We start from the raw sequence: 21,536 nt of genomic DNA on the forward strand, positions 1-21,536 counted from the left end.
ATAACAAAAGCACAAAAATAAACAATACAGTGTGATGCTAAAAGTACATATTGAGACGTAAGATGACATGCATGAAGTTTTGCCTGTGATAATCATGGAAAGCTTTTGAAAGGAGATTTTAGAGTTGGGCCTAGAGAGATAAGCAGTGACAAGCTATTAGAAGGAAAGAGTTAATAAAGGATCTGCCACAACCAGGATGATTGCCTTGCTAATCAGATTAGCTTCCCAGAGGGAGAAGATACTGATAACAGTTCTGCTTTACTATATTAAATATAAGGTGATCCAGACATCTCCCAAAGAGAGCCAAATGCTGTTTATTTAATTTGATAGCCCTGCCAAGGGTACAATACACAAATATGCCACATTCAATTGAAATAGCAATGTATCTTAAGGAAACAAAAAAAGCATATATGAGACTAGATTAAAAGGGCATTTGAGCTTTTAAGAAGTTAGTGAACCCTCTTTGAGCAGCTAATTGACAAATCAGTACTTGAATATCTCAGATGCAATGTTTCAAAGAGTGGTATGGCTTAAAATCTTCCTGCCAGAGTAGATGTCTCCTAAAGATTGTTTCTAGACGGGACAGATCAGTATTTTATAACTCTCCCTTCTAATTTGGCCCTCATGGTTTTTAAGGAAGGACACGCTATGTAAACAGTTTGAAAAGCAGAAACGTAAGCAGACTTATTTAAATTTTATTATGTTTCATTTGTGCCATTTTATTACAGATTAGAGATGTAAGGAAATTAATACATAAGCACACTTGGAATAAAAGCAAAAGAAGCTGACATTTTTAAATATGTTATGTGCTAAGTATTATATATTCTTTCATATAATTTATATAGATTGACTTACCTATTATCTTAAAACTATCAACAAACTGTATAAAATTATCATCTCCATTTTGTAGGTGAGAACTGAGAGTCAGAAAGGTTAAGTAATCTGCCCATGTTTCTCACCTAATTAGCAGCAGAGCTGGGAGTTGCACTCAGGTCTTTTTAATTTCAAAGCCCATATGTCTTCAGTGATGTGATGATGTCCCTGTAGCAGTATACTGTGGAATCTAATTTATTATCAGAAAGATATGTTATTAGAAAGAATAAAAAACATTATTTAAAATTTAGTGCATATTTATTGTAGATTTTAGTGCGATGATGAATTTATTAGAAAAAAATGTAAAGACTGAATATGTAAAACTGAAGTGTAGCTATGCTTTACTTTAGGACTCAGGGGTGTCAAACTCATTTTCACCAGGGGCCACAGCAGCCTTGCTGTTGCCTTCAAAGGGCCGAATGTAATTGTAGGACTGTATAGATGTAACTACTCCTTAACTAGGGACGAGGAGCTCGGCACTGCCACTGGGTAGAAACAAGGTGCCAGGCTGGATAAAACAAGGTGGGGGGCGGGATTTGGCCTGCAGGCCTTGTGGTTGCCACCTGTGCTGCAGGCAAACCAGAATTCAGGTATCAACTTTAAAAACTGCCCAAAGTCAAATATGAGTGAAGTACTTTGGTAGTAAGAAGAGATGAAGTAATATCTATAGAAGGATTTCAGAAAGGCTTCACCCAGCAGATGCCAGTTGAGCACGATTTTTTGGACTATAGAATTCTTTTTTATAGAATCTCTCAACATCTCCCAGCACAGTACTATTCTGGGGACCATTATTTGGGGAATCCTGTGCTAAAATATGAAATCCTGCAGAACACGAGAAGAGAAAGGAAGACTGGACCCAAATTGTGAGGATGTCATGCTAAAGTTTGGATCTTACACTTTGGCCATTGACATGGGCATGGCATGATAAGATCTATTTCAGGTAATGTTGGCACTTTTATGTAGGATGAATTAGAAAGCTGTATGCTTGGGGCAGAATTAGGGTTTTAAACCAGCTCTGAATTTCTATAAAAACTATGTTTTTTACTAATAGACCACATTGCCTTATGAGAATTTATTTTATAGTTATATTACTAAATGAAGTAATACCTACATTGAGCTTATTAGTATTTAATCTAGCATTTAATTATTATAGGACACACCAACCTTATCATGTCAGAGAGACTTATATTAGTGACTTAAATAGTCTATAGCATCAAAAATGAATGAGCTAAAGCTACATATACAACATAATTGGATTTTAAAAGACAACAAAGATGTGTCTATTTACAGTATTCTATTGTAAATTCAAATTCAATTGAAATTCAAAAAACAAACTAAGAATGCATATTTAGGAGACAAGTTTAAGTTAGTAAATATGTAGAGAAAAGCAAGAAAATGTTTATTATAAAAGGCAGGAAGATGGTTTTCTCTAAAGAGGCGGGTAGGAGGATTGGACTGGGAAGAGACACCTGGAGCACTCTGGGTGCTAACCAGGATCCTGACGATACTCTCCCAGCTATTGTCTTTGTAAATATTTGTTAAGTGTACATGTAACTTGTATTCTATGCACTTTTTTGCATTTACTATTTCACACATTTAAGTTTAATTTTTTTCCCACTAGGTTCAGTTTTCCAGGTAGTAGTACTTACACGGGGCCCAGTATAGAAGAGAAATGAGATTAGTTGATGGAGCCAAGTCTAGAAATATGTGGGAGTGTATACATGGAATAAGAACCCAAATTAGATTAACTTAAGAAGAAATGGACACCACTTTCTTTACAGACTTGGAATGGGAAAAAGAGAGCAGGGAGAAGACACATTTGTGATGCAGAAACATTTGGAAGAAGAGTTTAAGAGAGTTCATATTTATATTGTTATAAAATGGGAAGTACAATCATTTGCTGTAAGTGAAGCTAAAAAGAAGGGAAGGATTCAGGGAGTGTGAAGCAAAATCCTAGCATTTGTTCGGGTTTCAGCAGATACTTAAATTGACATAGAACTTCTGATACTAGTTATTCATAAGAAGGCTCTTAATTTTTCCTCAAAGGTTAGCATGACTCTTAATTATATAATTACATATTTTTTAAAATTCTGTTCTTTAAAACATAATGAAGATAATGTTTACATTTAATTGGGAGGGCTATTTCTGTAGGTAAAATATACTTTAGTTGCCAAGGAATAATGATTTTACTAACTCCATTTTTTTCTTTCTTATTTAGGTCATGTATGGAATGTTGGTCTTCACATTGGTACTTCGATCTATTTATATTGTTACATGGTAAGTGGTTTGGATCATCAACACTATGGTTAGAGTATATTCAGGCAGTCTATAGCCTAAATTGAAATAACAGATAAAACCAAACTCCAGCAGGGATATTGATTGAAAACTATAACCCAACATTTATTATAGTATAATTACAAGGAATACTACTTTAAGCAAGTTATTAATAAGCATCATGTGAAAACAAGAGTTCTAAAATTAGAGAAAGTTGAAGAAAAGTATATGTGATGGCCTCCTTTTGTTTGTAATGTACATTAGTATATTAAAGGCTTTAAAAAATCCTAGACTAGCCCTAGCTGGTGTGGCTTGGTGGATTGAGCACCAGCCTGTGAACCAAAGGGTCACTGGTTTGATTCCCAGTCAGGGCATATGCCTGGGTTGCCAGCCAGGTCCCTAGGATGGGCCACACACAAGGCAACCACACATTGATGTTTCTCTTCCTTTCTTTCTCCTTCCCTCCCCTGCTGTCTAAAAATAAATAAATCTTTAAAAAAAATCCTAGACTAAAAAAAATTTTGTTTCTCAAACTACTTGACTAAGAAACCCTTTTTATAGAACACCTCTCAAAGAAGGTTGTTAATGTCACAAAGAACCAGTGTTCCAGAAAAATGATTTAGGAAATAGATATAATCTGTATAGAGTTTATGAAGATTAAATAATATATTCATTTGAGTACTTTATGTACGGCCTGTGCATACAGTAGGTGCTCCTTAAATAGTATGATTTATGGGTTTATTTTTTTAATTAAATTTTTATTTTGGAGTAATTATAGAAGCAAACACATGCATTTTAAAGAAATTAGTATCCTTTACTAATTTCCTCCAATGGTAAACATCTTGCAAAACTATAATGCAATATTACAACCAGGGTTTGAAATTGATAGTCAAGATACAGAATAATTTTGTCAACAAAAGGATCCCTGTGTTTTCCTTTTATGGTCACATCTACTTCCCTGCCGCCCATCTCTTCACCCCCTATTCTTAACCCCTGGCAACCACTCATCTGTCCTTCATTTCTAGTTTGTATTCATTCCAAGAATGTTATAGAAATTGAATCATATAATATGTGTAACTTTTGGGATTGATCTTTGCACATAGCATAATTCACTGGAGATTAATATAAGTTGTTGAATGTGTCAATACTTTATTCCTTTCTATTGCTGAGCTGTGTTCCATGATATGGATATACCACAGTTTAACCATTCACCTGTTAAATGATACGTGGATTGTTTCAAGTTTTTTACTATAATAAATAAAGCTGCTATGAATATTTGTTTACATGTTTTCATGTGAATATAAATTTTCATTTCCTTGGAATAAATGCCCAGAATGAAATTGCTAGGTTGTATTGAAACTGTATGTTTAGTTTTTCTCAAAACTGCCAAACTATTTTCCAGAGCGGCTCTCTCATTTTACATTCCCACCAGCAGTGTATGAGTGGCCCAGTTTCTCTGCATCCTTACCAAAATTTGGTGGTGTTACTGTTTTTTACTTTAACCATTCTTAAGTGTATGTACTGATACTTTATTGTACTTTTTATTCTCATTTCCTAAATTTCTAATTATGTCAAAAGTATTTTTATGTGCTTATTTGCCATCTGAATATCCTCTTTGATGAAATGTCTATTTGTGTCTTTACCCATTTTCTAATAGGATTGTTTCTGTCTTTTTTTTTTCCCAGTTCCATTTTGAGTGTTCTTTATATATTCTAGATACTAAATCTTCATCAAATATGTGGCTCACAAATATTTTCTTCCAGTCTGTACTTTGTCTTTTCACCCTATTCACAGGATCTTTCACAGAACAGAAGTTTTTAATTTTGATGAAGTCTAACTTATCAATATTTTTTAATGGATCATGCCTTTGGTGTCAAGTCTAAGGATTCTGTGCCAAATCCTAGATTTTCTCCTATGTTTTTTTCTGAAAGTTTTGTATAGTTTTACATTCCACATTTAAGTTCATAATTTCTTTTGAGTTAGTTTTTGTTCAAGATGTGAGGCATAGGTCAATGTGTTTTTTACCTGTGGATACCCAACTGCTCCAGGATTGCTGGTTGAAAAGGCAGGCTATCCTCTCTCCATTGAGTTGCTTTTATATCTTTCTCACAATTTATTTGGGTATATTTGTGTGGATCTATTTATGGGTTTTTTTATTCTGTTGCATTGATCTATGTGTCTATTTCTTCACCAATCCCACCCTCTCGTTTACTGTAGCTATAGAATACCTCCTCAAATCATATAGTTCTGGAGGCTAGAAGTCAGAAATTAAGCTGTCACTAGGGCCATGCTTCCTCTGTATAAACCTGTATCAGAATCCATCCTTACCTCTTCCTAGCTTTTGGTGGATTGCCGTCAGTCTTTGGCATTTCTTGACTTCTACCTACGTAATTCCAGTCTCTGCCTTTGTTATGATATGGTGTTCTCTTTGTGTCTCTGTGTCTTCACATGTCTTTATAAGGACAAGAGTCATATTGGGTAAGGAGCCGACCCTACTCCAGTGTAACTTCATCTTAACTAATTATATCTGCAGTGATCCTAATTCCAAATAAGGTCACATTCTGAGACACTGCGGGTTAGCACTTCAGTGTATCTTTTTCGAGGGGGAAAAATTCAACCTGTAACAGTGCCTTTTCCCAGTTTCCTTTAAAATACATTATCTTAAATATTTTCTCTATATGCATTTATAACCTCATCAGATAGTATTATGATTTTTGCCCTAACCATAAAAAATCATAATATTAAAACTCCAAATGAGAAGGAACATATATTGTATTTACTGATATTTTTACTCTTTTCATTTGTCTTCCTTCTGAACATTTCAAGATTCATCCTCTCATCATTTCCTTTAGAAAACTTCCTTAGCCATCCTTTTAGGGGAGATATGTTGGCAACATAACCTCTTAGTTTTCCTTCATCTGAGACTGTCTTGATTTCTGTTTCATTCCTGAAGGATATTTTCACTGGATATAGAATTCTATGTTGACAGTTCCTTTTTTGCGGTACTTGCAAAATGGTGCGCCACTTCCTTCTGACCTTCAAGTTCTGTAATAAGAAGCCCTGTCATGCAAAGTGTTTTTCAGCTATAGCATAGGCTAGGTGTTTTTTCTCTCTCACTGCTTTCAAGATTTTTTCCCTTGTGTTTAGTTTTCAGACATTTGACTATGATGTGTCTTGATGTGGATTTCTTTGAGTTTAACTTGTTTGAGGTTGGCTCAACTTCTTGAATCTATGGGTTTATAATTTTTTTAATAGTTGTTCTTTTGGGGAGTGGGAGGTGTTGACCAAATTTGAAAGTTTTCAGCCATTATATCATCAAGTACTTTTTCAGGTATACCCTCTTTCTCCTCTCCTTCCAGGACACCAATAGCATGAATGTTTGGTCTTTTGTTATAATCCCACAGGTCCCTGAGTGCCACCCCATTACTGCCAAATACTGATAGCTGTCCAGGTTCCTCCTAGGCCTCTGTGGGTACACAGTGGGGGAAAGAGCTTCTTGTTACTGTTGGGCTGGGGTACAATTCCCATTTCTTTATTGGGCCTTTCTGATACCACCCTGGTTGGGAGAGGCAGGAGTGCCTAATTATTGCTCACCATGTGGCCTCCACTGACACCTCAGTGATATGACCGTGTTACATTTGGCCAGTGGTAAAAGTTCTGATTCTCCAGAATGTCTCCCCTGACATACCACAATGGTGAGAGAGAAGTACCCTTTGTTGCCATATAAGGATAGAAGTCCAGGCTCCCCATGTGGTCTCCACTGACTCTCTAGGGAGTGGGGAGCTCATTACTGCAGGATGGGGGTGAAAGCCCAAGCCCCACCCTGCTTGGCTTTAGCCTGGAAGGAGGTTGGGGTACCTTCTTATAGCTGATAAGGAGGGAAGTCTGGGTTCCCAATCAGACATTGCAGCATGGATGGTGGTGGGGCCATAGTTTTTTCTGTGGCATTTCGCTATAGAAGAACAAGTAAATTTTCTGTCTTGCTAAGCTGCCTCTTTCCTGGTCCTTTGGCTAGAGTAAACAGGTTTTTTGTCTGTGTCTTACGGCATTTCTGGGTTTCTTGCTTCTTCAGTTCTAACTCTGAGGTATATGAGGCAAAAATGAAATGCTTGAAACTTACTACTGTAGTGTTACTCAGGTCCAGAGTCCCTAACCAGTCTACCTTCTTCTCTTCGTCTTTCAGAGCCTTATGTTTATTTATATGTAATTGTACTTCGTGGGAAGAATAGGCGAAAGTATAACTTTTTCTTCGCAGAAGCAGAAGTCCCCAGTTTATTATGTACTGAATCTAGGCACCTTAGGGAAATGTGAAGAAGCAAAAAAACAAAACAAAATAGTCCTTGTCTAAAATCACATCTGATAGATAAGATACCAATACTTTTAGAAACACAAATGACAGACCTATAGAAAGTATGTAACAGTGTAAATCCTATTAAATAAAAACATCTTTCTTCCATCTGCCTTGCCACACCTTCTTTAAATCTCCATTTGGTGATTATTTCATTTAGCACTGTTCATTGAGTACTTATCTGTCTGCACAACTGGATTGTAAGTTTCTTGAAGTCTTGTTTATCTTGGCAACCCCTGGAACTCAGAATAATATTTATTAGTATAGATTTCTTAAGTCACATTGAAACTCTAAAACTTTCGTTTCTCGATATGTTTGATAAGATATGTGTAAATCTCTCTTGTAACAAAACATCTAGAAATTTTGGATAAATTATAAAACGTGCTTTTAAATGCATAGCTGAACTCAAAAGAACATAAAGAAAATTCTGGAGCATCAGATCTAAAGAAGGAGCTGCAAACTAGGCTGACAAATGAGTTCTGAGATCATGATCAACTTGAAATCATTTGCAGATACCAGGAAATCAGTGTTAGGTTGAAAAGCTTCAAGAGAGATAGGAGACAAAGCTTTTGGCATATTTCACATGGGCAGTTGGAACTGTTTCCCCACCACCACACGTGCAGACCTAAAGCCAGGACCATCAAAGATATAAACTGTTAGTGAAAGGCTGGGTTAGAAAATAATACACCCTTTAGTAACTGGTCTTTCATCCTCAGTTTTAGATAGGAAAAAATGACTTTCCTGAAAATTTATAATCACTATTCAGTATTAAGACAAACTTGGGATTCAAATGTAACCTTCATTGTCTGGGAAACCTCCAAGTGTAAACTTAACTCAGGCTGATCCAACTTTCATAAAACCCCATAATACCTTAGAGAAGCAAAAGCAAATTATTTTCCAAGAAATGTACCCCTGATGTATGCCTCTTGGGATTTTAACAAATTGGTGATCAGACATGTGCGCACAATCAGTAATTCCAAATCTGGAGGAGGAAATTAGCTACCGTAAGCAAAAGTTATCAGAAACAGAAAACAGAAGAAATAAACTCTCCAGATCAGATGCTGAAACATAAGTATTTTTAAATATTTAATGAAATAAAAGAGAAGATGAAAAGGTGACCAAGGAACAGTAGATTATCAAAAATGAAATTCCAGATTTGAAAAAGAATTAAAGAACTTCTAACATTTAAGAAATCATTGAGCTAAAACCCTCAATAGATAAGTTAAAAGTAGAGTTGAAGAGAGAATTAATTAAATTGGAAAACAAGTCTATGGAAATAATCTAGAAAGCATCAAAGAGAAATAACACCTCTAACTGCAGTTCCAAAATGAGGGAGTAGCAAAATTGGAGAAATAAAGAGATAATAGGTGAGAAATTTCCAGAACTGATAAAAGACATGACTTTTCAGCTTCAAGAATAATTTCCAAGCAAGATAAATGAAAAGAAATCTTTCCCAGGTATGGCAAATGTGATAGATGAGTTCCCTCAGCATCATTCCATCCTTCTTATAATGTAGATGCTAGTGAGCTAAAAGTTTATTTCCAATATTTCCTTTGCAGGTAAGTTTCCAGGTACATTCAGGTTCTGCCATTTACATGTATTCACTTGAGACTGGGATTCAGAAACAAGTCAAGTTGGGGGAGAGAAGAGGTAGTATGAAAGGCATCCATTTACTGTTGTGTACCTAGTGTGTGCATATTATGGCTCTGGAACAAACAGGTGTGATGGCAGCTGCCTGACCTGTGAATTATAGCTAAAAGGGTATGATGTTCGGTGCAATGGTTGGTCCAGAGGCTTCCCAATTCTCCAGCTTCCTAAATGTGAGGGGAAAAAAGCTCCTTGGCAAGATAATTATGTAGTCTTGTTCATAAATCACTCCTGGAGAGCCTAAATCTTGCTCATTCAGCATTTCTGTTGGAATTGAAACTACTGAAATCGCTGAATCCAAAGTCAAAGATTTTAAAAACGTGGAGAGATAAAAGTCCTATTACCAACAAAGGAACAACAAATAGTCTACTGCAGACTTACCAACAGCAACAGTGGAGGTCAACACACAGTAGACTTACCTTCAAAGTGCTGAGAGAAATTAACCATCAACCTAGAACTGTATACCCAAATGTCTCTTAAGAACAAAGGTAAGATAAAAACGTTCTGAGACAAACAAAAATGAAAGTTTTCCAATACACCTCACTAAAAGACCTAAAAGATATTTTTTTAGGAGAAAGATCTGAGATACAAGAAAAAATGGTGAAAGAAAAAAAAATAGTAACCTATTGGACTTTCTGAACAAAATATTGTGACTGTTTAAAGTAATACCTAATTTGCAAGATTTTAAAAATGGAACTAAAAGGTGGACATAATAACATGTGGGAAACAAGAGGATAATCTTACATAGTTAAAGCTACATAGTTCTTAAGGTGTCTTTTTTTAATTTGGGAAGAGGGTACTACAGTGATTAATTTTAGATTTTACATGCCCATTTTTGGTAACCAGTGATTGATTTTACAATAACTTTTAAAAAATATAAAGGAATTAAATGGGATTATGAAAACGGAAGCCAAAAGAAATCAGGAGAAGCAGGAAAAGGGAAGCAAAGAAAAGTCAGGACAGATGTAAAGCAGAAAATAAAGAAGTACAAATAATTCAAGTTATATCAGTAATCACAGTAAATATCCATGGACAAAGCTAAGCAATTACAAGATAAAGACTGTTAAACAGGAAAAAATATTCAGCAATGTGCTATTCATAAGACACATGGTTAAAACAAATAGACAGTAATTTTAAAAGAAAATGCTATTAAAAATATACTACACAAATACTGACAAAAAGGACTAGCCATTTTAATAAAAGACAAAAATATTTAAGACATTTAAAATGTGTGTTCGTTGTATTATTAAATCCAGTTTACTAGAAAAAATGGAAGTCTTAAATTTGTATGGAAATTTTTAAGAAAAATTTGACACAATTAAAAAAGAAATAAATGCTCCATTATGCTGAGATATTTTAACACAGTAACTCAGAATAAAAAAATATAAACAAGCCCTGGCTGGTGTGGCTCAGTGGATTGAGTGCCAGCCTGCGAACTAGAGGGTCGCTGGTTTGGTTCCCAGTTGGGGCACATGCCTGGGTTGTGGGCTGGGTTCCTGGTGGGGGGCGAGTGAGAGGCAGCCACACATAAATGTTTCTCTTCCTTTTTTTCTTGCTCCCTTCCCCTCTCTCTAAAAATAAATAAATCAAACATTTTTAAAAATATAAACAAGAATATAGATAAAATTTGAGTAACATAGTAACAGAATGATCTAATACAGTCAACAATTAAAGAATGCATGATCTTTACAAGTGTGCATGAAGTGATTATAAATGTATAAGATGCTAGGTTTAAAACAGGTTAAAAAACTTTAAAGAATTGGTATCTTTCATAACATGTTCTCTGACTGTCATACAGTTACTTAAAACAGGATTAGTCAAAATAGCCCATATATTCGGAAACTTAAAATGACACTTTCAATGGAAGTAGAAAAAGAAATCATAATACAAGTATTAAAATGCTTAGAATGGAACCATAATGAAAATACTACACACTCAAAGTAGAATGTAACTAAAGTGGTCCTTAGAGGGAAATTTATAGCCTTAGTTGTTTACATTAGAAACAAAGAAGCTCGAGAATAATGAACTAAGCATCCAGCTTAAATAATTAGAAAATAGGTCAACAGAATAAACCCAAAGATAAATAAAGAATGAGACCAATAAAGGCAGAAGCTGGAAAGTAAATGAATTACTAACTACCTTAACTAACCTAAGAAAGCCAAATCTCAAGCCAAGAACCCCCGATTTCATCAGAGGATTTTCTCAAGTATCAGTCATTAACAGCAACAAGCAGTTTAGAAAAGGAGATGGAGCAGAGATCTAAAATAAAGAGGATTGGTTAAAAGCTTTAAGAAACTGTTAAATGACCAGGTCTCCTCACCCACTCAATATCACTGAGCAACTGCAAAAGTCTGGAGGTTTATTCTCTGGAGGGTGAACAATGTCTCTAGATTCAATTTTACCAGGCACAACTGAGCATGTGAACACCATACTGAAATAAGGGGAACTGGGTGACCTTATGCATTCTGAATGCTGAATGCCAAGACCTGTATGCAGAAAATTGGAACATTCTTATTTTAGGGAATTTGAGCATCCTGGAAGACCTAAAGATACTAACCGTGGGCCCAGCAAAGTAACTCTGCAGTGAAGGATATTAGTCCAAATTCCTTGGCCATATGCTTAAAGCTTGTTGTCACCATTTCAGTTTCCCACTCTTAGGAACAAGGCAACAGTGTCAGACATATAATGAATGCATGCAGTATGAAAGATAGAGGCCAAAACACATAAGAAAAATCAACAGAGGAAACAACTTATGCATGAAGGAAAAAACTTCAAAAATTATAAAACGAACAAATATTCATTAATATTTCTAGAAATGTACTGTATCAAGAGTAAGATGCTATTAAAAAGGAACATTCAGATAATCCCTCCCCCAAAATATTAAATATATAAAACAAACTGTAGTGAAGGGTTTGAAAGGTACAACTACAGAAGCCACTGGAATCCCTTTTTCTGAACACACATTGTGAATGCATTATAGTCCATCACCCCCTCCCACATTTACCAGCCCCCATCACCCCCATCACCCCATTTACGAGCAAGCACCCACCCAGAGGACAGGCATTAAAGCCATGGTACACGACAGAGCAAGACTTCGGGACCCTCGGGTTCACTCTCCACCACTGCTGTGGAGAGACAGCAAGGTGTTTCCTCAAGTCCATGGGCTTCACTGTGGAAAGAACAGAAGCAAAGACAGAGAGACAAACACACACACCCTGGGGCCATCAGGGTGATGAGAAAGAAATGAAGAACAGAAGAAACTCTGTAGAAATATTACTGGGCCAGAATAGAAGTACCAACAGAAGGGGAAGGGTGGCTGCAGAGAATATAGAAGGGATGTTATTATCCCCAGAAATGAATCAAGAAAATATTCTCTAATTAAAAGATGTAAGTCAGTAAATTGGAAGAACCCTTTGGCTCTCCGGCATCATGGAGAAAGTATACCCATTTTAGTTTCAGAATTCCAGACAAGGAAGATTTCATAAGTTTATACAGTTAGAAAGTAGATGTACATACAAAGAATCAGGATCAGAATGGCCTTGGACTTCCCAAAGCAAAACTGGAAGCTGGAATTACAGAATTCTAACCTAGAATCCAATAGCCAGCCAAAATATCAATGAAATATGGGGAAAAAATACATTTTCATGCATTCAAGTTTTCAAAAAAGTGTATCCCATAAACTATTGCTGAGGAACTTTGAGCAAAATAAGAGAATAAACCAGAAAAGAGGAAGACATGGTATATAAGACAGAAAATTCAACACAGAGATAGGTGAAGCCAATTCCCAAAGTGAAGGTGAAGGTGAAGGGAAAGGATTTGTCAGGTGTTAGGTACACATTAGGCAGCAGCCAGTCAAGAAAGAAGCAGTGTAACTCCAGGCAGAAATGTTGAGGGCCTTTTGTATTATACACCCTTACACCTGGTAGCATATGGGTTGTCTGTCCCCGGAATCATATCTGTACTCAGCTCGCATGAACCATGTGCTGATAAAGTTCTTGCTCTCCTGCGCACCCTGCTGCCCAGATAACCAGACATGCATTTCACCCCACAGAAGAATTTTGCTTTGAACTAATGCTGAGAGCTGAAGATTGGCCCTGGTAAGTGAGCTTGGAAGCCGCAATAGTATCCAGCTCTTACTGATCATACCCTGTCACGTCTCAGCACTGGTCCACACTACAACCCTGCCAGATGCCTTCACAGTTTTAATACCTTATGTTTCCTGGAACTCATTCTTGCCTCCCCCAAACGGGGCTATGATAAACCCTCTGAAACAAGCTGAAGACAGATTATGATTCTCCTAACCTCACCTTCTGTGAGAACCTTCATTAAACAGTCAGACTTGTGCTTTCCCGATGATTTTTAATTACCTTTTCCATTAATTTACATACAAACACTTACTGTTAAAATAGTTGAGAAAATTTGTCCTTATCATTCACCATATTAAAAAAAGGAAAGCTACATGATAACAATATATTTTAAAAAACCATTTTTATAATTCAACAGCTATTTATGATCTAAAACTAAACAAAATAAAACCCTTTACACACTTCATAACAGAAGAGAACTTCCTAAGCTCTAAACTCTACAGCATCTAACTCCTTTAGTCATTATATGTTAAAAAAAACTTCTGTAAAGTCATGAATAAAACAAGGGTATGTATTATCACCACTACTGTTCAACAACATACTGGTGAGAGTCCCATCCAACATAGTATTTGCAAATGACGTGATCATGTACAGGAAATACCACAGGACATGTACCAAAACACAGAAGCAGTAAGTGGAATTCAGCAGGGTCACAAGATTCAAGTCAGTATTCACAAATTATATATTTATGTACTGACATCAAATAATGTCAGATGTTTGGGGGTTAAATTAGCAATTTTATGCAAACCTGTACATTGGAAATTATGAACATAGGTTTTGGGTTTTTTATTTTTGCTGAGAAGTTAAATAAGACCTAGATAAATGGAGAGATGTATCATTTTATGGATAGAAACTCAATATTGTTAAGATAATGAGTTCTTCCCAAATTAATGTATAAGTTCAACGCAATCACAAAATCTCTGCAGGATTTTGGGGGGAAATTGAGAAACTGATTCTGAAATTTACATGGGAAGGCAAAGGATCTAGAATAGCCAAACAGGTTTGAAAAAGAACAATAAGGTCAGAGGATTTATACTACTTGTTTTACCCAGTGCTACATTAAGACAATGTGGTATTGCTGGTAAGAATGAAATTTAGATCAATGGAACATCCAGAAATAGACCCATGCATCCATACTGACTGGATTTTAAGTAAGCATTCTAAGGTAATTCTGTGGGAAAAAGATAATCTTTTCAAATTGTGCTGAATAGCTTGATATTCTTACTTAAAAACGATCTTAAACTCATGCCATTTCAAAAATTTACTAGAAGTGGCCCTGGCTGGTGTGGCTCAGTGGATTAAGCACTGGCCTGCAAACCAAAAGGTTGCCAGTTCAGTTCTCAGTCAGGGCACATGCCTGGGCTATGGGCCAGGTCCCCAGCTGGGAACATGCAAGAGGCAACCAATCGATGTATCTCTCCCACATTGGTGTTTCTGTCCCTATCTTGCCCCCTCCCTTCCCCTCTCTCTAAAAGGTAAAAAAAAATTTCTAGAAGTGATTCATATTCCTAAATGTAAAAACTAAAATTATAAAACTTCTAGAAGAAAATATAGAAGTCTTTATAGGCTTGGTTAGCAGAGTTATTAAATAGGACACAAAAATGCAAACTGTAATGAAAATATTAATAAACTTAACTTCATTAAAATAGCAAACTTTGTTCTTCAAAAGACACTTAAGAAAATGGCAGGCAAGTCACACAGTTGGAGAAAATATTTGCAAAATATATATCCAACAAGAGGTTTATATTTAGAATATATAAAGAACTCTTACAATGCAATAATAAGGCAAACAACAATTTTTTAAATGCACACAGATTCAACAAACTATCAGAGAAGATATATGGATGTCAAATTAGCACATGAAATGATGCTCAATTATATTAGTCGTTAAGGAAATGCAAGTTAGGACCACTGTGAGATAACACCACACACCTACTTGAACAACTAAAAAGACTGATGTCATACCAAGTGTTGGTGAGGATGTAGAACAACAAACACACACAGCTGGTAGGAGTGTAAAATGATATAATTTTCCTAAACTGTTTAGGAAAACAGGTTAGTGGTGTCTTGGAAAGTTTAACATTCACCTGCTTTACAAGCCATCCATTTTTCTCCTAGCTTTTTACCCAAGAGAAATGAAAGTATATGTATGAATGGTCATAGCAGCTTTATTTGTTATAGTAAAAAAACTGGAACCAACACAAATGTCCATCAGTATTTGGACAAATTACGGTATATCTGTACAGTAGAGTACTACTCAGTAATAAAAAGTACTGAAGTATTGATACACGTAACTACATGGATGAGTTTCAAAATCATTACACCAAGTGGAAAAAAACAGACAATAAACTGGATGTACTTTATTATTCAATTTATGTCACGTTGTAAGAGAAATGCAAACTCAGCTTTTGGAAGTGATGGATATATTTATCATCTTGAGCTTGATGTTGGTTTCATGGGTACATAAGGATGTACTCATCGAACGTACATTTTAAATGTATGCACTTTAATGTAAGTCAATGAAACCTCATTGCAACTATAAAGTGTGGGGGGGTGTAAGTAAAAGCTGCTGTTAATATTTTGGTTAACTCACCAAGCTTCAGTTTTCTCATCAGTGAAATGAAAGAACAATACCTGCCTCACAGGGTTTATTTGAAGATTTTACGTGTGTGTGTGTGTGTTTGTGTGTGTGTGTGTGGCGTGTGTCTAATTTACCAGTGCCTGACACAGAACAGGTGACTCAGTGTTAATTCTGTTGCATGAGACTTCCATGGGACTGGAAGTTACAGGGGCTTTCAGATTTCCTCCTTGATACATCTGGCCAAGTCTTAGAGGTATATTCTCTCTCCATACCTTTTAATGGCTAAATGTAATAGCCAGGTGTATTAGAGAATTTAATAAATAGGTTTGCATTTAATACTAACAAAAACCTTCCCTTTCTCATGAACGTGATGACCTCAAGCTTTGATCATTACGTGACCTGACAAAATTTCATTGTGCTCTTTTATTTTCTCATAGGGTTTATCCGTGGCTGAGAGGACTGGGTTATACATCCTTGGGTATATTCTTACTGGGATTTTTATTATGGAACATAGATAACATCTTTTGTGATTCACTGAGGTAAGATGTATTTTCAGTCTTTGAGAAATATTTTTGGGAGCAATCTATTAAGCAGAGTTTCATAGGCATATAGAATTATTAGTGCCCCGGAGTGAATTCTTGCCATTGTTGAAGTTAAAAAGACATGTACAATACAGTAATGTTAAATTCTGGGAAGACTTGTTTAAATTAAAAATTTAGACCTAAGAATAATTTATAACATCTGTAGGGATTTTTAATTAAATGTTGACTGGGTCTTTGAAATCTGCACAGTTTGCTTTACTGGAGAAATTAGAATGCTTTGAAATAAGGATATGAAATACATGTATATAATTTTGTACTTTAATATGCTTAATGTTATTTTCTAAGAAAGGCACGTATTTCATCTTGTCAGCAATTATGTATTGATTGGAGTTTGCATCTTGGGTCTCTGGACTGTAGTCTGTTACTAAAACACTATCTTTCTGGGCCTGAATTTCTATTACAATGAACATGTAAAATAGCGGGTCCTTCCAACTTAAAATTCTGTGAATTAATGGTTTTGCGTAAACACGGGACGGAGGATTATATTGAACAGAACCATGGAGAGGCAATGAACAAAATTCAGACAGTGGGAAATCTACAGGATGAATGACCTGGTCTCTTCAGCAAATAAATTGCAGAAGGGAGGAAAAAAAAGGAGAAGGAATATACAGATTAAAAGACACAAGAGATATATCAACCAAATGTACTGTGTAGACCTTTTTTGGATTTTGATTCAAACAAACGAACTGTAAAAAAATAAGAAAGAAAGAAAAGAAAAATGGAGCCCTGGCTGTTGTGGCTCAGTGGATTGAGCACCTGGCCTGTGAAACAAAAGGTCACCAGTTTGATTCCCAGGCAGGGCACAGAGCTGAGTTGCAGACCAGGTCCCCTGGTTGGGGGTGTGCGAGAGGCAACTGATTGATGTTCCTCTTCTACATCTATGTTTCTCTCCCTCTTTCTCCCTCCCTTCTCTGCTTTCTAAAAGTAAATAAATAAAAAAATTTTAAAATTGAAATGAGTTAGCAATGATATTTTTTAAAAGTTTGAGATGATTAGGACTTTGATAATTAAATATGTGGTGATGTTAAGGTATTATTGTTAATATTTTAGATATGAATATGGTATTATGATTATTTTTAAAGAGGTTTTAATCCTTAAGAGATACACATACTAAAATATTTAGAGATAAATGATACATTTGGGACTTGCTTCAAAATAATAGAGGGTGATGGGGAGAAGTGGCTGAGAATTTAGATGATACAATATTGGCCATAAGTTACAATTGTTGAAGCTCGATAATGGGTACATTATTATTTTGCCTACTTTTACACATTTGAAATTCTTCTTAATACAAAGTTAGATCAGTAAATGTAGACTTTACATAAGCAAGCAAGTAATACAGCTTGCTTAGAAAGCTGCAATCTAATTGAGTGGTTCTGAATTGGTAATACCCACCAGAAACCCCACTAGAGCTTTTACACTGCTAAGGTAAGTAAGTCATCGTCCCCTGGGTGAGAGCCAGTGAGAAACAGAGTAGGTTCTTAGAGATGGTAATTACCTCAAAAATTCATGGGGGTATCTAGGAAAGTAACGTAGTGTTTCATGTTGATTTTTCCTCCTAACAAATGAGAATATTAATATGGTATACACTTAAAAGATCTAGCATTTTAGACTTGGCTGTGCCACTAGCAGCGTGACTTAGACAATTCAATTAATTTTTCTGAATTTTAGGTTCTTAATCTGTAAGGCAAAGCTAATAATAGCCACCTCCGAGATTCACTGTGAAGTGCAAAAGGACTTCACAGGACTTTATAGTCTGTGTGGTGCACTTCTAACATGAAGGTTGTTTGCACGGCATAGGCAAAGCATATATCTAGTTCCTTAGTTGCATGAACCGCTAAGTAGACCAGTGGTTCCCGAAGTATGCTCCAGGAAACAGTTGTTCCATATGGTGTTAATAAGGTAATACCTAAATGATGGGTTCCATGGATAAGTAGGTTACCTGGGGGAAAAAAAGATGAAGATAAACTCTTTCAGTTATTGGTAGGACGTTTCAAAGTTTTTAATCTGTTAATATGCATCACAGATCTCCAAGAGGGCAATAAACTCTGTACTATTTCCCACATTTACATTGACCACAGAGTCATTTCTTCATGGAACTTTTGCTGGGAATACTATTCCTTACAATGCACTTTGGAAAACAGTACAGCAGACTACAGCAGACTTGAGGAAATTAAATAATTGCTATATTCGAGAACGGTATTTCAAAATGCCCTAAGACTGTCAGCATTAGTTACTAAATATTTAAAAACATTTAAATGGTGATTTTTTCCCTCTCTCCTCACAGGAACTTTCGAAAGAAGGTACCGCCTATCATAGGTGTTACCACACAGTTTCATGCATGGTGGCATATTTTAACTGGCCTTGGTTCTTATCTTCACATCCTTTTCAGGTAGGAAATAGACTTTTTAACCCTAGTATTTGAGTGTTTGTTTGTTTGTTTTGTTTTGTTTTTTATATTGTTCAAATAGGATCTTGGAGACAGAATCAGGAACTTATGTTCCAGCTTTGTCTCGGCCACTGGGTGACCTTGTGCAAGTCCCTTCCCCTCTGACACATGATCTACATTTTAATGAAAGTAGGATATAAATATTTCCATTTCTTACTGATCAGCATTAAATAATAAACTTAGGGAGAAAAGAAAAGCACTCAGACCTCCTGAGTAGGGGGGCCTGGAAAAGTATGAGTATCTGAAGTCCCCCGCTTAATTTGTCTCCCTCCCTGAAATAAGTTGGTTGCCATTTTTCTTTGCCTGCTTCCCTAATGAAGAGTCTGTTGGAGGTCAGCCACTACAGCAAATACGGAATCAGGATTCTCTCTGATCACCCTATCCAAACAGTACTTCCATGTCACTCTCTCCTATTATTGGGCTATATTTTTCTTCTTCTTAAAGATTTTATTTATTTATTGTTAGAGAAGGAGGGAGGGAGAACAAGAGGGAGAGAAACATTGATGTGTGAGAGGTAGATCTGTCGGTTGCCTCTCACACGCCCCCAGCTGGAGACCTGGCCCGCAACCCAGGCCTGTGCCCTGACTGGGAATTGAACCAGAGAGACCTTTTGGTTTGCAGGCCAGCACTTAATCCACTGAGCCACACCAGCCAGGGCTGTATTCTTCTTTAAAGCATTTATAATCAGTTATACATTTATTTAATCGTTTACCTCCCCCAACTAGACTGTAAGTTCCTTGAGAGCAACTGGGACTTTATCTTACTCACTGCTACACTCCCAAATGCATAGAACAATGCCTGTCATGTAATAAGCACTTGGTATGTATTGTTAAATGATTTAATGAGTGAATGTATACATATTGATCTCTTTACCAGGGGATCAGGCTGCTTAATCTCAAATTCTTCTCAAAAATTGAGAGAGCTGAAATATTTGTAGAAAAGGGAAGAAATTATTACTTTGAGCCAATGTGAAAATTTACTTGAGTAGCCTGGCTGATTTTATCAACTAATTGATAAAACTGATTCGTCTGTATTACTGTTGATATGATGGTAATCTCATGTTTGCATTCCCTAATTGATTTTGTAATCTAGATTAAGAAATATTTAACTTGGACCACACAGGGACATGATCTTGATAAGATCACAGAATGAAAACATGGTGCAGTTCTGATTTAAGTGGGGTTTTTAGAACACCTCTTCAAAATAGCATTTGCATCTCACCTATCTGGAGATAACTTGTTTAGGCAACCTGAATTATCTAAAATTTAACTACCTGGGGATTATATAAATAAAACATCTGTGCAGCTCAATAGGAATCACTGAATTCATGCTGTTAACAGCTCAAGGTTATTAATCATGGAAGAGCTCTTTAAACTCTGGCTCTAAGCGTATTTATTTCACTTTTTGCAACCTCTTACTTCATTGGTTATTTGGATTCTCAGCCCATAGCATATGAGAAATATCTAATTTAAAAGGGAAAGGATATAGGAGAAAATGCTTGTGGAAATTGACAGGATAGAAAAGCAAAAACAAGAATAACTATAAAGCAAACCCAAGAATTAAAAACCTAGCACCTTAACACTGCCCAAGAAGTCCCAAGGGCATTATCACAGTATAATACAGTACAGTCTATAATGAATACTCAGGACGAGATGAAATTATTCTCATTATATTCTATTTTAAAAGACTAGAGTTTTCCACTTTCCCCTTTCCTTTTCCACCTTCTCCTTTCTGCCTTCCGTTCATTTTTTCCTCTCTCCTCCTAGTGTGGAAACCCTTCAAGGAAGCACTGAGGGGGAAGAAGTGTTGTGCAGACATAGTAGCATTCAACGTCCAAGGAACAGGGAATGAGGAAAAGGGGTCAGTGGTAGCAGCATGCTGAGCTTCCAAGAAAATTTGGTGGTGTCGGGAAAGGGGCTGCTGCGTAGGGCAAGGAAACAGGATGATGAGGAGAAGGTGTGTGGAGGAGGTAGAAGGAGGAGGTGACTGGAGATGGGAAATAAATTCGTTTAACAATAAGTGAATATATTTGGGATAACAAAAGCCAATTTTCTCCAGTCTCAGAAGGGACTTACAAATATGAAAGAGAAAAAGCTAGAAGGAACTCTAAGGGGGTAAGATTAGAATTTAAAGTATTGGTATAAACTGATGAATGTGTGACATACATACACATAATTGTTATTATTTATTAATGTGTTATTTTCCATTTGAACAACTGTAAACCTACTTTCACCCCACCCTGTGTGTGTATGTGTATATATATACACACACACACACACTCAGATATAGAAAAAGATGTATATGTGTTGTGTGTATTATAAATGTGTATGTATACCTGTGTTCACACATGCATATATTACCTAGCTGTGTCCTCTGTGGAAACTGACAGCAAACTTTGGCCCATTGGCCAAAGCTAAGATAATTTGAGTATCAGAATTAAATAGCAAGAGTTTCTAATTACAGCCTATTGAATAAAATGGGAATCCATGAGTGTTTACTAATGTAAATAGATAAATGAAAAATGAGGAGAAGCAAAAGCTCTTCCCTAAAGAAGAACACCAACTCACAAATGTAGAAGGAACAGTGGAAACAGATAATCACCGTTCGGCAACGATCT

At 36.1% G+C, this 21,536-nt stretch overlaps 1 protein-coding gene across 1 annotated transcript in view; it reads left to right on the top strand.

Annotated features, from left to right (window-relative positions):
- Nucleotides 1-21,536, top strand: part of ACER3 (alkaline ceramidase 3) — a 100,429-nt gene that overhangs the window by 64,117 nt on the left and 14,776 nt on the right. Inside the window, exons 7-9 of the mRNA XM_053924193.1 lie at nucleotides 3,092-3,150; nucleotides 16,306-16,407; nucleotides 18,758-18,862. Of these exons, the coding sequence (XP_053780168.1) occupies nucleotides 3,092-3,150; nucleotides 16,306-16,407; nucleotides 18,758-18,862 (266 nt within the window). The remainder of the gene's footprint in view (nucleotides 1-3,091; nucleotides 3,151-16,305; nucleotides 16,408-18,757; nucleotides 18,863-21,536) is intronic.

Source organism: Desmodus rotundus, chromosome 5, assembly GCF_022682495.2.
Source record: "Desmodus rotundus isolate HL8 chromosome 5, HLdesRot8A.1, whole genome shotgun sequence".
In the NCBI taxonomy this organism is placed as follows: Eukaryota; Metazoa; Chordata; class Mammalia; order Chiroptera; family Phyllostomidae; genus Desmodus; species Desmodus rotundus.